General features: G+C 38.9%; 2 protein-coding genes across 11 annotated transcripts in view; one reads left to right on the top strand and one right to left on the bottom strand.

The window, feature by feature from the left end:
• Positions 1-16,604, top strand: part of paqr3a (progestin and adipoQ receptor family member IIIa) — a 49,287-nt gene that overhangs the window by 21,894 nt on the left and 10,789 nt on the right. For 7 of the 9 annotated variants that reach the window (XR_013576839.1, XR_013576837.1, XR_013576843.1 and 4 more), the window contains one exon: positions 368-501. The exons of 1 other annotated variant lie outside the window; for it this stretch is intronic. Coding sequence is in view for 1 of the 8 variants with exons in the window: in XM_078543689.1 (XP_078399815.1) it covers positions 368-507 (140 nt within the window). In the remaining 7 variants the exon portion in view is untranslated. Of the gene's footprint in view, positions 1-367; positions 2,490-16,604 lie in introns of those variants that run through there. One more of the 9 variants, XM_078543689.1, reaches the window with a different exon arrangement.
• The window catches only part of bmp2k (BMP2 inducible kinase), a 140,847-nt gene continuing 130,248 nt past the window's right edge, over positions 6,006-16,604 (bottom strand). For both annotated transcript variants that reach the window (XM_078543643.1, XM_078543653.1), the window contains exons 15-16: positions 14,241-14,354; positions 6,006-8,437 (exon numbers count right to left, since the gene is read on the bottom strand). In XM_078543643.1, coding sequence (XP_078399769.1) covers positions 6,999-8,437; positions 14,241-14,354 — 1,553 coding nt within the window. In that variant the 3' untranslated portion in view covers positions 6,006-6,998. The remainder of the gene's footprint in view (positions 8,438-14,240; positions 14,355-16,604) is intronic.

The raw sequence follows: 16,604 nt of genomic DNA, 5'->3' as shown, positions 1-16,604 counted from the left end.
CAATGATTGGCAGTTTGTCAGTCACCGTTAACTGGTGCATTCTCCACGACAATGCCTTTACCAATCAGCACTCTCTTCTGAGTTGTTGCTTCCCAATATTGGTATTCTTGTGATAGTCCTGAGTGCAAGATGAAAAGCTGTGACAAAATGTCTTTTATTAAAGCCATACTCAAGTTCTATGCTACCAAATGACTTTGTAAACCATGTGTATGTTTACAATTTTCATTTTTATAATTAAATACTTCAGCATCCAATGCAGCTTTGTTCTAGGGGTGCTGGTTATAAAATGTGGTCCATAGTGACATTCTTTGCACAGGGGCAGAGAGTGGAAGAGCATGAAGTAGTAACATTTCTGTACCTTTTACAGGGCAGCTCAACTACCTCGGTTCCAGTCATCAGTGCTGGCATGTCCTTGTTGTACTGATGTTTTATTGGTGGCACCAAACTGGAGTCTACATCACACAGTATAGACACAACCAACCCTGTTCTCAACTAATGAGTACATAACTGCAACATAAGCGTCTTGTAATTGGGTGAACAATTTCTGTAGAAGTGCCTGTTAAGAATCTGTAATACTGCACTGAGCCAGAGAAGGACAGTGTTAAAATTCTACTGCTTAATTGATGATGTTTATTATTAATCTGTATGTATACAGACCTTTTTATTTAAATAAAGTAACAGATTGTTGGAGGAGAGCAGTTAGCTTCCAGACCTGTATAATTATACACTGCAGATATTTTCCAGTAGCTTTTTGTAAGATGTCTAATGTACTTGTATAAAGACGCTTGCACCTTAAGGTGTAGTAGTCATTCTTCAAATAATGTATGTGTTCCCTATACTGTTAGTAAGATATTACTCAAGACTTAATTGATAAATGTCAGGTACTAGTCTCAATCAAGACCTGCAAAGTTCAGCTGGCTAACTGAGCTAAATTGTCAATTGCTTGTTGCAGTGACAATGGAGCAAGTCTGCATATGCAGACCTTCATTTGCCTAAATTTTCACGTTAGTGAGTGGATGGTGTTTGAGCCCTGGTTGCAAGCCCAAATAGTCTGAGACTGCATCCTAGGGGATTGCCTCACCCCTGTTCATATTAGTGGACATTGCCTCAGCCTATCAGTAAGAACTACTACTTTTTACATTTGAAGCTGCTTTTCATAGATGACAAGTAGAATAAAGTATGTGATCTTCTTTCAGATCTATTTACACTGGGAGTTTGCTTATCAGATTAAGTCCTATTCCCTCAAGTGCTGGGAGCCTGAGAAAGAAGAGCAGAGTGTGTGCTGAAATGAAATTATAACATGTATTTAACTAGCCCAATATAAAAGTACATCCATAAAAAATATCAGGGAGAGAATTGACAACTGCTTAATCTCCTTATCCAAGAAAGAATCCTCCAGATCTGTATTTAGAGATAGTGTAGACAGAATTAGAACATGTGGCATTTAATCTTCATGAATAAGAACAGCCATATCTAAAATGGTTGATAATCTACCTACATTTAGTAACAAGTAACATGAAATGAATTTTCATTGCTAAAAAATTCACCTGTTTGATCAAGTTGTACAGATTACTGGTTGTGAATGTCACTGGCATGTTAGAGTAGAAGTAATCTGACCATTTCCTGAGTACCTTAAATTTTTCATCTTGGTGACCTACTGGTCAGGCTGACCATTTGCCTGATGTGGTCCCTTAGGACACAAATGTCTGAGGAATTAATATTTGTCTGATAGGAGGAGTGGGAAGAAAGTCTACTACTACTACCATTCCTCCTCATAAGCTAAAGAGATCAAGTAGGCAGGTAGATTGTCTTGCCACCTTGCACTTCTCTAATGAACTGGCTAGCCAGGGTATTACTGATGGACAATAGATTCTAGTAAGTCTCAAAAGGGAAAAATATTTCTATTTTCCTTTTTAAAAGAAATCTTACCTTTGGTAAGTGAAATATTAACTCTTCAAATAGCATGGTATAAGGATGGAAGAATTACTTTTGAGAACACCAATGATGAATAAAGGGTAAATTTTACAAAACTGTGCTCCTGTCCCAGAGCTTCACGCGTTAGGATATTAAGTTCTAAGTTTAGATATAAAACTTGTGGAGGGCTAAGTGCAATGTACAAGTTTTTTTGTTTTGTGCACAGAAATTTTCTTATCTACTAGTAGAATTAGTGCTGTTTGAAAATGATGGTACTTTTTGTAATTATGCTTGAGTTGTAATAATCATACTTCTGTTCATTTTTACTGCTTGCCCTTCAAGGACAAACTAGTCATGTGATGCAAATGCTTAAGTTGTGCATTTATCAGACTGGAAAAGATTGTATAAATCCTGAAATTGTTTGTTTATTTTATTTGACGGGTGTGGTGCGAGAAAAAGAGAAGTGAGGGATAAAGTTGTTGTGGGTTCAATATGACAATTATTTGTAGCTTTGTTCATTATTTCTCCTGTGACTTAATGGCTGGTGTTATAAATAAAACATTTTCCAACACTAACTGAATTATGACTCATATTTGCATCCCAGGTCTTTCAATACCTGCTTAATTAATTACATAACTGTAAAACTGAAAATCATCTTGGGAGGTAGCAATGAAGCAAAACAGCTTATGAGATTCTTTTTGGATCATACCAAGATGTAAAAGAATAAATGACAGACCAGAAAAATCCAAAATAATTAAGCAACAGAAGGCATGTAGATTGTGTGAGGAAGAAGGTATTGAGCTGAGTGAAATAATTAAATCAATCTCAACAGTCAGGACGTAAAGGTTACCTTTGGAAATCTGAAATATGAAATGTTAACCTCACCCAATTTTCCTTTTCATTGACTTCAATGGGAAAGGAAAATAATGCAGGATGTAGAACAATAGGAAACAATTCCACCGAAAGGGAAGAAAAAGAAACTAAACACTAGTGATACTCCATGGATGAATAAAGACATAAGGTACACCTCTTTGCCAACCCTCATTTGTTCCCTTAAGCACATAGACAGGAGAGGAACGCACAATGAGAGAATATGGAAAAATTAGGAGAAAAATCAAAAATAAACAATTAGGAAGTCAGAGGAACTACGAGATTAAAATTATCAAGGAACATAAACCAAAATAGTAAAATATTTTACAGGCACAACAATAAAAAAGGCTGTGATGGGAATATAATCATTAAGGATATAATACCACAGGTAGGGAGATGGCAGAAATATTACAATAATTATTTTGCTTCCATATTTACCGGGGAGATAGAACAGGTAGACATGACATTGAATGACAAGATGAGTAAAGTAAGTTAATTTAAAAGAAAAAAAAGGGGATGTATTGAACAAACAACTCAGGATAAAGCCCCTGATCTGGATGGATTGAAGCTAGGGAAGAGATAGTGGGGGCATTACTAATTATATTTAATAGAAAAATGTGTAGTGCCAGACGATTGGCAGAGTTACGTAATTTCTATACTTAAGAGGGACACAACATGTCCAGGGAATTATAGACCAGTCAGCTTAACATTGGTGGTTATTCAGAGTGGCAGTGGTGTTCCACAAGGATCAGTGCTGGGACCACTGCTCTCCACAATTTATATTAACGATTTAGATTCTGGAATCCAAAACATCATTTCTAAATTTGCAGATGATACCAAATTGGGGGGATAGTCAATATTGCGAAGGACTGCAACAAATTACAGGAGAACATTAATAAACCTGCAGATGGGCAAATAATTGGCAAATGAAGTTCAACACTTCAATGTGAGGTGGTATATGTTGGTAGGATGAGTAGGGAGGTCACTTATTACTTGGAGGGTGCAAGTCTAGGTGGGCTCCAGGAACAAAGGGATTTTGAAGTACAATACACCAATCACTAAAAGTTGGGCCATAGATTAGCAAGGCCATAAATAATTTTTTTTTAAAAGCAGTAGGCTTTTTTTCTAGGGGGGACAGAATTAAGAAATAGGGAAGTTATGCTAAGCCTGAATCAAACCTTAGCTAGACCACACTGAGGGAGTGGTGTGTGCAGTTCTGGTCACCATATATTAAGGACATAGAGACAGTGGAGAGGGTGCAGAGAAGATTTACAAGGATGACACCAGAAATGCACGTGTATACATATCAGGGTATAATTTTGAAGGCTGTGTCTCTTCTCTCTCGAAAAGAGGCTGAGGTGATCTAATAGAGGTCTTTAAAATTATGAAAAGTTTTGATCGAGTGGATGCATGTAGAATGATTTCTCTTGTGGGGAATCTAGAGGCCATCAACATAAGATAAACCAATAAATCTAATAAGAGAATTCAGAAGAAACTTCTTCGCCCAAACAGCGGTAGGCATGTGGAACTTGCTACCATAGGGAGTGGTTGAAGCGAATAGTATAAATGCATTTAAGAGAAAGATAGATAAGCTTATGCAGGAGAAGGAACTAGGTGGTTACGATAGTAGATTTAGCTCGAGAAAATGTGGGATGAGGCTTGAATGGAGTTTTGATGCCAGCGTGGATTGTTTGGTCCATAAAGCATATTTCAGTGCTTTAGATTCTAGTACGTAATCCTTTATTTATGCTAAATAGTTGATCCACTACTATCCATTTTGTGCCCTCAGTTAAATTTCACTCCTGTTAACTGTTGGCTGGGCTTGCAAAACAAAAATAAATGGCATTTGAAGAAATTAAAGATTTCAGTTATGCTGCAAGAACTTTGAGAGAGATCAGGCCGTACCAATACAGTTATTGCATATGGGTGATGAGGGGGGAGACAAGAGAGGGAATGCAAAGGTGTACACTCTGAAAGCAGTTGATGACTCTACAATGGAATAATCTGCAATTGTAGATGAAGTTAAATGAGTGGAGGTGGTCCGTGACATGGAAAACTGTGGCAAGAGAGAGCCCTGGGTAACCCATCAGTTGACAGAAAAAGATGCTGATCGACTATTATCCTCAGAATAGCAATTTGACAGGTGATAAAATAGCCAAGAGCATCTGAGCTGTGGCATCAGCGAGGTTTGCAAGGCTCAAAGTGGGGTTTTATGGCTGCTGTGGGATGCCAAACTTAAGGGATAGTTATTCAAATGATACACTTTTTGAATGACGACTTATACTATACAATAAATGAGAATTCTTTTCCAGCAACTTGTGTAGAATGAATACTCTGCACATCTCCATTGCTAATGTTGAAGACACCATTTATATGGCCAATTGGTTGTACTTGGTATATATTTCCAGAAGCTAGCAGCACATATGGAGGTTTTGTGGCACAGTGGTATTGTCCCTACCTCTGGGCCTGAAGCTGCAGGTTCAAGTCCCATTTCAGGGCTTGATGGCTATGGAAGGTGCGTTCATAACATGACCAAACAGGCTGATTGTCAGCCTGTAAATCCTTCCAATATGCCTGCTGGCAGGCGGCAGGTGAGTTTCCTAGTCAGCCATACTGCAGAAGGCAATGGAAAACTACTGTAGTACTTTGCCAAGCATAATAATGGACCAATCCATTGGAAGTCCGTGGTCACCAAGGCCCTCTTAAGATATGTTATCTGAAGGAGGAGCATCAGCATGTGCATCAGTTTAAAAAGCAATTCTAATTTTTCAACATGGTTATTCTTCACTAAGCACTAAGACATTGTTACATAGTAGAAATGTGACCATTATCTTTTATCTTCTGTTTTTTGGCAAATATTGTGGGCTCCTACATGTAGCCATGTCAGTTGGCTTTTCTAGATGAACACCGAGTATTCCCCCCTGCTAGGAGACACGTCAATGCTTTTACTTTATTCCTAAAGATGACAAGGAGTGAAATTCAACCATGGGGGTGCAAAGAAAAGGCAGTTGACGTTTTACACAATAGGAAAGGCAGGCAGAGTGTCTAACTAGTGGCCAATATGCTACTGCCTATTCTGCAGACTAGAAGTTGAATTTCATGCATATTTTTACTATCCGATTATTTGAAAGTGAAATTAACTGGATGTAGAGATGTCTTGAACTAAATAAAGCTTCCTTGCTTTCCTTAATACAAGTGAATTATTCAATCCATTATAATCATAACTTCAAGTGGAATTTATTGCTTCATTGGAAAGCATGTATCAATGAATATAAACAAAGGGAGTGTGGGAAACCAATCCCTCTAATTGTATCGTTAAAGTGAAAACTGAAGTTTGCAAATAGTAAATATCAGAGCTCCCTATGTGTTAAACAGTGGAAAGAAAACCACTAAGCAGATTGTGATCAATATAAAATGACAGGTTTAACAAATTATAATTAAACTATTAATACAAAAAGGAGACTTGCTCACTTTCAAGTCCAAGTCTGAAAAGTGCACTTTAACTGTATCGCAGCAATAAAAATAGACTATGTGCTGGATATTTGATTTCCATTCACACAAAAACAGCCTGGCTGAACACAAGCATTAAAACACAATTATATCACAAATAATACAGGGGCATTTCAACTCCAGCTTTAAGCATGTAAGTGTTGGCTTTTCAATTGTGGCTGCATATTATGATCACTTGAGCAACAGCAAAACACATGGTCTGACACTATGCTAGTCAGAGGATTATGGGCACATTCTACAAAGGAATTCATTCTGAAACCTTCACCTCAGAAAAAGTAAAATACATAATTTACACAATCAAGTCTAGTTCCACAGTTTAAAGACATCAAATCCCTTTCTAATGCCGATTTCAAATATTAATGGGTATTTGTAGTTCTGCAAGCTCACATTGTTTTACAAATGAATCATTTTCACTTTAACTAAAATTTTCCAAGTTAATAAAAACAATCAGGAATTGTTGCAGAAAATTATAAATTCTGTAAAATGTCAAATTAAGAGCAAAATGAATCATACACAGTCTATTTCCAGATATTGAGAAAAATTATTTTTAAGGAGAGAGAGTGTCAGCTGGGATTTTCCCCTCTACGATGGCTCAGAGGTATTGCGTAGCATGGGGAAGAAGCCCAGTTCATAAGGCCTTGTGGTGGAAAATGAGCTTTGAATGAAGTAGATATGGACTCTGTTCTACTGGAAGACTACTTATTTTACTGTTTGGAAGGAAATGGTGCTGCACCAAATGGATCAAAGTCACCATGTTGCTTTGTAACACTATGTAATACTAGTTCAGTAAAGGGCACTGCACCAAAATCATCGGTTTTTAGCCCATCTCCAGTGTGAAATGCCCCATGTACAGAAGCTGGTCTGGATCTGTTGGCAACTGGATTGTGGTCTCCTCGATAGTCACTTAGACCTTGATACTGAGTGTTTCTTAGAAGCTCTTGTGGATGGAATGGCTTGGCACCAAATGGATCAAGCAGGCTTTCATCTGCAGGTAATGACTGACATTTCTCCTTTCCATCAGGAAGCGCCACACCAATATTCTCCTTAGAGTCAGATATGTTAAGGAGTTCATTGCTACTTTGCGAATCACGCCTCCCCACTTTTTTGTGCCTGCGTACCCGCTCTGGAGTTCTATAGATAGGTTTGGAAGATTTTCTTGTGGCTGTCGGTGTGCCATGATGGCGCTTGCCATTTCCACCAGAAGACTCCTGTTTGGTGCGCCGTTGTCGAGATGAAAGTTTTTGTAAACTGCGCTGCTTCATCTTGTGCTGTTGACTGGCTGTGATCTCTTCAAAAGGAACATGTCCAAACACATCCTCTTTGCTTTCCTTTATGTACTGTACAGTCTGAAGTGGCTGGAATGGAGTGGAACCAAACATGTCCACATCATTAGGTGAAATAGGTGGTGTTTGTGTGAGAGTACCCTCACCATACTGAGCTGTCTGAGGTAATTTCTTAGTAAAAGGTGCATTACTGAATACATCAAACTCTTCAGGCTCCTTAAGGGTGACTGGTTTGAAGGATGCCTTTTGAAAACTCTCTTTATTTTCCACTCCTTTGCTGAGTTGTGCATGCTGATGCAACCCAACAAATGGCACAGCACCAAATATATCTACTTCATCCTGTAACGTTTTACTCCCTTTGACTCGAGGCGAATCCGGAGGGGTGATGAGTGCTGTTGCTGATTCTGCACTTGCAATACTTTCAGCATCAGCATTGTATTCTAAACCTGGTTCGGTTATAGTATAAATCTCCTTATTCTGTTCATAGTCTGAATCAGAGCTGTGCTTTTCCTCCTCATCTACTTCTGCTTCTTCATCAGAGTCCATTAACAGAGGTCTTTGCCCAAAATTTTCTGCTTCTACATCAATGAATTCACCTTGTTCACTGTGGAACTCTTCCTCCTCTTGTTCCTCTTCTTCACTGCTCCGAGGGGTAGGTGGGTCAGACTCAAAATCACTGTCCGATTCTTCTCCATTTTTCTTATGGTGCTGCTGCATAATTAAATTTGGGTCATTCCTTCTTCCTCCTTTGCTCTGGCCACTGAGTTGAAGGACAGTACGTCCCTGTTCATCAGCTTTAAATCCACTCTCTGAAGCAGTATTTGAAATTGTTGCATTTTCTTCACTTTTTCCATTTGATCCTAAAGAAAAAGAAAAACATTTAGACTGTTAAAAAAATAAAAACATGAAAATTTAGGAAAAAATGGATTGAAAGCATCAAGATCACTAGTTTTAAAAAAAGTATTTCCATCTCTGGGACCAAAATTCAAATCCAGCTCAGACGAAATGAATTAATCCTCTTCTGTCTAAAAGCTGCAAGGAACCCAGAGAGACTAACAGACTCATTTGTAAAAACAAAAACACATCACAATAAACAATCTTAACATTTACTAACATTGACCAAGGCACTTAATTTAGAAATGAGCTGCCATGTGTTCTCATATGCAATTTTGTTATACAATCATAAATACCCAATAACTTGAGCAATTTAAACCCTCTCACAAGTTCCACATATTAGGACATGTCTGTTGTTTGGCAGAACCTATATTTTTGATTGGTTCATTTGAACCATGTGACCATTAAATCACCAATGTAACTGCAGTTATCAAGTGTCAAATTGGTTCTTACTAATCACTTGTTCCAGGGGACAATCCCCATGCTCCAAGCCTGCTTCAAATTAGCAGTTAGCTCCCTCCAGTCTTGCTAGCCTCCAAGTTCGTTTCAGTTTCCATATTCAAGCTAAACTATCTGCACTTCTTCCCATCACATAGTTTTACCTTTTATTCTAGGCTGGAGGAGATCACGAAGATAAGGAAATGGGCAAGGTAGTTAAGAGGTTTGAAAGCAGGAACAAAATTCTTAAAATGGCTTCCCTGGGACAATGAACGCCATTGGAGCTTGACAGGAACAGAAATGATGGGGATGTGACCCTCAGTGCAAATGTGGACATCGGTCTCAGTAGACTGGATGACTTATGAATGGTAGGAAGCCAATGGGGAGAAACACTAAAGAGATCCAACATGTAACAGTAAAAGTGTGGATTGGAGCTTCCACAGAAAAAGGGGAAGAGGTACAGGCAGAAGGAGGTGATGCTGAGAGAAAGTGGTCCTAATGATAGAGATTGGTGAGGTGCTCAAAAGCAATATGCCACGGTTATACACCTCTGGGTTAAACTAAAAACCATAGCTGTGAAGAAATAGGCACTTGAAGCCAGAAGCACTGTGTCTGCAGGAACAGAGAATGCCTTTGGTTTTGCTGACAATAAAAGACAAAGAGGTTTTGGCTCATCTGGATCTTTATGACAAATCAGCAAAACCTGTTTGGAGGGTAGGTCGATGACAGCAATTTTGAAATATGTAGTGACTGTCAAACAATGTGAACAAAAAGAAAGAGCCTGCCATTATATAGGGTCTTTCATGATCTTTGCAGCCAATTAAAGTACTCTGAAGTGTCGTCACTGTTGTAATATAGGAAACATGGCAGCCAATTTGTACACAGTAATGTTCCACAAATAGCAATGAGATATCAGGTAATTTTTTTTTTTCAAAGTGATGTTGGTTGAGGGATAAATATTTGCCAGCACACCAAGGATCCCGCAATCATCTTTCAATAGAGCCATGGAATATTTTACACCATCCTAAGGGAGTAGATAGGGCCTTGATTTAACATCTCAGCTGAAAGACAACTCCTCCAACGATGCAGCACCCCCTCAGCACTTCAATGAAGTGTCAGCCTAGATTGTGTCCAAGTCTCTGAAATGAAACTTGAACCCACAACTTTCTAAATCATGACGCAAGAATGCTTCCCACTGAGTGCTTGATAATGTCAGTCATGGGAAACTCTGATACAGCTGGAAAGAGGTTTTATGCAGGGCAAGGTATGTGAGCAGGCTCTTGTATAAGGCACCAAACTCTAAACATTTGAATTGCAGAGGCAAACATGCTTCCACAGGGTGGAATGACTATTCAATGGAGAATGGTTGGGGGGGGCGGGGGGGTCGGTTGGGGATGTCACCCCACTGCCCTTGCCTCTGAGAAGTAGCAAAGATCACTAAAAACAAAAAGTAGTTATTCATCTCACTTGTTATTTGTAGAAGCTTCTTGCTTCCGAGTTTCCTCCATAAAAACAGTGACTGCACTTAAAAAGGCATCCACTGAGTATAAAGTGTTCTTAGGACTGAGATGAGGACAAATTCTTCAAAGGGTTGTAAATCTTTGGAAAATGGTTGGAAGTTTATTTTCTCAGTAGTCGAATTGGTCCACACGATTAGTACAGAGCAAACAATTTGAGGCTCACTACAATATTACATTCCAAAATGCATACATATTAACTATTACAATCCATTTCCAATAAAGTCTCCATCACCAGAAACAATTATAGTTAAGTGTACCCTCCCGGTCCGCTACACACACATGCAGAGTGTAACTTTTTGGCAACAATCCATGTCCAGCAGGCTGTCATAAAATGATTTTAAAGAGTATATATCCTAAAGCATTACTTTTCAAACATGCAGCAAATTATAATCTTGAACTAAATATGGCCCGACAAACTATTAATCCATTTGATAACATTTTGCAAATATAAATCTGTATAAATCATTATAAAAGAAATATGTATGTTAACATTTTTTTGAAAATGTACAAAGCAGGATTACAAATTTCAATCATGTACAAATTTTTAAAAACAATTGTTCATCTCCAATAGCGGGACATGAGAACATCTTTAATCATGAATGGTGATCCAAATCTTTAAAAAAAAATATTCTTCTTTGATGTTCTTTTCCTAGGCAGCGGATTAAAACTGATGAATGTCTTGTAACTTGTAATTACAAGCCTTCTGCTGACTTATCAGCAGGAATATTTGGGCGAGTAACTTGGAGCTACATTTGAATTGGAAACATACTGCCACTGTCAATCCCAAGCTATTTGCCACATGTTTCTTATGAGGATTACCACACTGGGTGGGTTCCCCTCAGTCTGTTCTAGTGTTCTACTATTCTACTTCGGAGATGGAGAGGCAGCAGCTGCTTCACAGTGCAATTTCAAAAGACAATAAAAGGAAATGAAAGCCTTTTCTTATGCCCATTTCGTGACAGAACAAAATTAAGAAGCAATTAACACTAGTTCAAAATGCATAATATATTATGAAGCTTATTTCATCCAAAAATCATGTCAATATTCAACAAAATGTTGAATAAAAGCAAAATAGTGTATTGAAATAGACTGCTCAAAAGATGAAATAAGATCTCACATCTGACAGAACCATAGGAAAGTTATGGTGCAGAAAGAGGTCATTCAACCCATCATGTCTGAGTGGCCAAAAAGAGAAAAAAGAAACTAGCTGCTCATTTTAATCCCACTTTCCAGCAACTGGTCCGTAGCCTTGCAGGTTATAGCACTTTGGATGCAGATCCAGGTACCTTTTAAATGAGTTGAGCGTTTCAGCCTCAACCACCAACTTATGTGGTGAATTTCAGACATCAACCACCCTCTGGGTGAAAAAGGTTTACCTCATGTCCCCCCTAATCCTTCTAACAATCACCTTAAATCTATGCCCCCGGTAATTGACCCCTCAGGTGGGGAAAACAAGTCTTTCCCATCCACCATATCTAGGCCTCTCATAATTTTGTTCACCTCAAGTCGGTCACCCCTTAGCTGCCTCTGTTATAAGGAAAACAACCCTAACCTAACCAATCTCTCCTCATAACTGCAATTTTCAAGCCCTGGCAACATTCTTGTAAATCTCCTCTGCACTCTCTCTAGAGCAATCATGTCCTTCCTGTAATGGGGTGACCAGAACGGCACACAAAATTCCAACTGTGGCCTAACAAGCATTTTATACAGTTCCATCATTACATCCCTGCTATTGTATTCAATACCTCGCCCAATAAAGGAAAGCATTCCATATGTTTTCTTGACCACCTGTCCTGCCACCTTCAAGGACCTGTGGACGTGAGCGCCAAGGTCTCTTATTTCCTCAACTCCTCTCAATAACTTCCCATTTATTAAGTATTCCCTTGCTGTGTTTGCCTTCCCCATATGCATTACCTCACACTTTCACGGATTGAATTCCATTTGCCACTTCGCTCACTCAACCAAACTATTGATATCATTCTGGAGTCAACAGCTATCCTCTTCACCATCAATTACATGGCCAATTTTTGTGTCACCTGAAAATTTCCCAATCATGCCTCCCACATTTAAGTCTAAATCATTAACATATACAACAAATACAGTAAAGGCCCCAGCACTGAGCCCTGTCGATCACCATTGGAAACCGCTTTCCATTCACAAAAACATCCATTGACCATTATTAATTTGTGTTTCTTGTCTGTGCCAATTTTGGACCCAACCTGCCTCCTTCCCCTCTATCCTATGAGATCTTACTTTCCTGACCAGTCTGCCATGTGGGACCTTGTCAAATACGTTATTGAAATCCTTGTAGGCAACATTCACTGCACTACCCTGATCAATTGTCCTTGTTACTTCCACAAAAAATTCAATTAAGTTCATAAGACACAATCTTTCCCTAACAAATCCATGCTGACTATCCCTGATCAATCCGCTCCTTTCTAAATGACAGTTTATCCTGCCTCTCAGAATTGTTTCCAATAATTTACCCACCAACGAAGTTAGATTGACCGGCCTATAATTTTCTGGCCTGTCTCTCGCACTCTTTTTAAATATTAGTAAACGTTTGCAGACCTCCAATCTTCTGGGACCTCGCTTTATCTAGTGAGGATTGGAAAATGATCCTCAGAGCATCCATTATTTCCTCCCTGGCTTCCTTCAACAGCCTGGGATAGAATGCATCTGGCCCTGGTGATTTATCCACCTTAAAGGATGCCAGTCCCTCCAGTACTTCCTCTCTCACTCTGCTTATTGTACCTAATATTTCACACTCCTCCTCTTTAAGTAGGGCATCTACATCTGTGAAGACAGAAACAACGTACTCATTGAGAACCCTGCCCACATCTTCTACATTAACCCAGAAGTTACTATGTACATCTCTGATAGGCCCTACCTTTTCCTTAGTTATTGTCTTGCTCTTAATGTACTGGTAAAGCATCTTAGGATTTTCTTTGATTCTACCTGCCAATATTTTTTCATATCCTCTCTTTGCTTTCCTAATTTCCATTTTTACTTCACCCCTGTACTTTCTATACTCCTCTACGCTTTCGGCAGTATTAAGTCTTTTGTGACCGTCATAAGCTTTCTTTTTCTGCTTTATCTTGGCCTGTATGCTTCTGTATAACCAGGGGCCCCTAGGTTTGGCAGCACCACCCTTTTTCTTTTTGGGGACATGTCCACACTGTGCTCGTAGAATCTTGCCTTTGAATACCTCCCATTGATTTGACACAGTTTTTCCTTCTAACAGCTGTATCCAATCCACTCTCACCAGTTCACCTCTCAGCTTAGTAAAATTTGTCTTCCCCCAATTTAGAACTTTTACTCCTGTTCTATCTTTGTCCTTTTCCATAATGATGCTAAATCTAACTATATTATGGTCACCATCTCCAAAATAGTCCCCCACTGCTAATTCATCCACTTGCCCAGCTTCATTTCCTAAGACTAAACCTAGAATTGCACCCCCTCTTGTTGGGCTTGTTATGTGCTGGCTAAAAGAATTCTCTTGAATGCAGTTCAAGAATTTTGCGTCCTCTGTGCCCTTCACACTGTTCGTATTCCAATTGATATTAGCCCAATGGATAAAACCAAATCCTAACCATGTATGCAGAGACTGAATAAATTAGGGAATATAAAGATTGCAATCTTGGATTGATTTAGTAGAATTTTCATTCCAAAACCTGCAGGGGTGAAAGAGAAATTCTATAATTTTCCATGTGGTTAACAGCCATGTGGTTTTGCTGAGAAATTGTACCCCAGTTCAAAACAGTCCACAATCATTAACATTATATACAGCCTTTAGAAATTTCTAACTTACCTGCTTCAGAAACAAATGGGATACAGCCAAATAAGTCTTCCTTAACTGGGGTCTGTGGAATAGAACGTGGCTCAATCTCTGTCTCTATGGGTGTTCTCCTCTGTTCTGGTTTACCTTGGTGAAAGAAAAGTAAATGGCATTTCCTATCTGAAGGCTACAGCTGAGTTCATACAGAGAGTTGTGAGCAACACATTGTGGTAGGAAAATCAGTACATAATCCTAATATTACATGAGGTTGAACCAAAGGAATTATTAATTTAAAAATTCTGTATCATTGTGGGTGTAGCACTAATTAGTTGATACTGAACTAGTCATCTGAATCAGCATTATCTAAAATCTAAAATGTAGATTTGTACGTTCACAGTGAGAGCTGCTTACTGGTGGATTTGATGCTTGGATCAGCTGAAAATTTTCCAGCTTTAGGACCAGAAATAACAGATCTTTAATAGACTGTCAGCAACAGAAGAAAAATAAAGGTGTCGCCAACTCAAAACACATTGCATCTTTCTTCACCATTCTTAAATTGGAAGGACGGCAATATACAGTGCAATTTACATTCAAAATATTTATAAGTTACAACAATATTCCACTTTAATCAAAGCAACTCAGTATACCGGAATATTACAGGGCTGGTTTCCATGATATTTTCCCCTGAGTAACTCCCTTTTCCCTTTGCGCAGGGTTTAAGTAAATGTGGCAGAGACCCATTTTACTGCACCCCTGCCCCTTTACATTGCCCCAAGCTTCCCTGGGCCAACAACTACTGCAACTGAACTGAGACAGGAGGGAGCATTCCTGGCTAGCTACCTCAATATCTTGGGACATTGCTGGTTGAGCATCTCAATAGAGAGACATCCAATTAAGTCACCCCAGATAGCCAGCTGTAGTCCCAGGGGTAGATAAGTTTTAAATGTTGAGAGACCTGGCTCAAAAAAGGGTAGGACTGGATTCTAAATATTCCTGGATACAAGGCTTTTATGAAAGTCAGAGAGGAAAGAAAGGAGCCGGGATAGCAGTATTAAGTAAAATATTACAGTGTTGGACAGAAAGGATGTTGTGGAGGGGTCAATACCAGAATCTAATTGGTAGGAGTGAAAAAAACAATAGGTGTCATTATATGATTGGGTGTATTCACCAATTAGTTATAACGGTGTGAAGGAAAAAATTAGAGAGGTGCAAGCAATATAGAGTAGTGATAATGGGGGACTTCAATTATCCTAAGATAGACTGAGATACTAATAGTGTAAAGGGTAGGTGGGGTGGGGGCGAAGAGTTTTAGAAGTGTGTTCAGGAGAATTTTCTACATTAGTATGCTTCTAGTCCAATGAGGAAGGAGGCATTGCTGGATCTGGGTCTTGGGAATGAGGTGGATCCAAGTGACAATAAGAAAACTTTGAGGGAACAGTGATCAGAGTATCCAAAAATTTACATTAGCAATGGTAATGGAATCAAAGATTGGCAAGCAAAACCATAATCAAACAATGGGCTGCCTTTAAAAAAGAGAAAGTTTGAGTACAGTTGAAGTACATTCTCACAAGGGAGCGAAGGTAGAGGAACCAAAGCTAGAGCACCTTGGTTGACGAAAGTGATAGAGACTAAGATGAAGCACAGAAAAAGTGCATATGACTAATATCAGATTGATAGTACAACTGAGAACCTGACTGAATATAGAATGTTCAAAAGGAAAGTGAAAAAGAAAATAAGAGGGGCAAAGAGAGATTATGAGAAGAGAATGGCAGCTAACAAAACAAAATCAAAATGTTTTCTATAATCACATAAATAGTAAAAGGCTAGTAAGATGGGACTGATTAGGGACCAAAAAGGAGACCTACATGGAGGTATTGGGCATACTAAGTTTCTAAATGAGTACTGAGCACTTGTCTTTGCCAAAGAACATGCTGCCAATGTCATAATGGAAGAGGGGGTAACTGAAATGCTAGTTGGGTTGAAAATTGACGAAAATGAGGTATTAGAAAGGCTAGCTGTGCTTAGTTGATAAACCACCAGGACCAAACAGATGCATCCAAGGATGCTAAAGAAAGTACTGATGGAAATTGCAGAGGTACTAACCATAATTTCCCAAATCTCCTTCGATTTGGAGAGGTGCCAGAGGACTGGAGGACTGTGAGGAGCATTCTTGTTCAAAAAAAAGGCATAAGGATAAACCCACCATCTACAGGCCAGTTAGTTTAAGCTCGGTGTTAGAAAAGCTTTTAGAACCAATAATCCGGGACAACATTCGTCACTTGAGAAGTGTGGATTAATTAAGGAAAGCAAGTTAACTAACTTGAGTAACTTTTTTTTTGATGAGGTAACAGAGGGGGCTTATTAAGGTATATAATGTGAGAGAGTAATGCAGTTGAC

The sequence above is a fragment of the Cetorhinus maximus genome, chromosome 1 (genome assembly GCF_964194155.1).
Source record: "Cetorhinus maximus chromosome 1, sCetMax3.hap1.1, whole genome shotgun sequence".
Lineage (NCBI taxonomy): Eukaryota > Metazoa > Chordata > Chondrichthyes > Lamniformes > Cetorhinidae > Cetorhinus > Cetorhinus maximus.
Note: the sequence above shows the minus strand (reverse complement) of the source record. Positions and strands in the feature narration are given on the sequence as shown.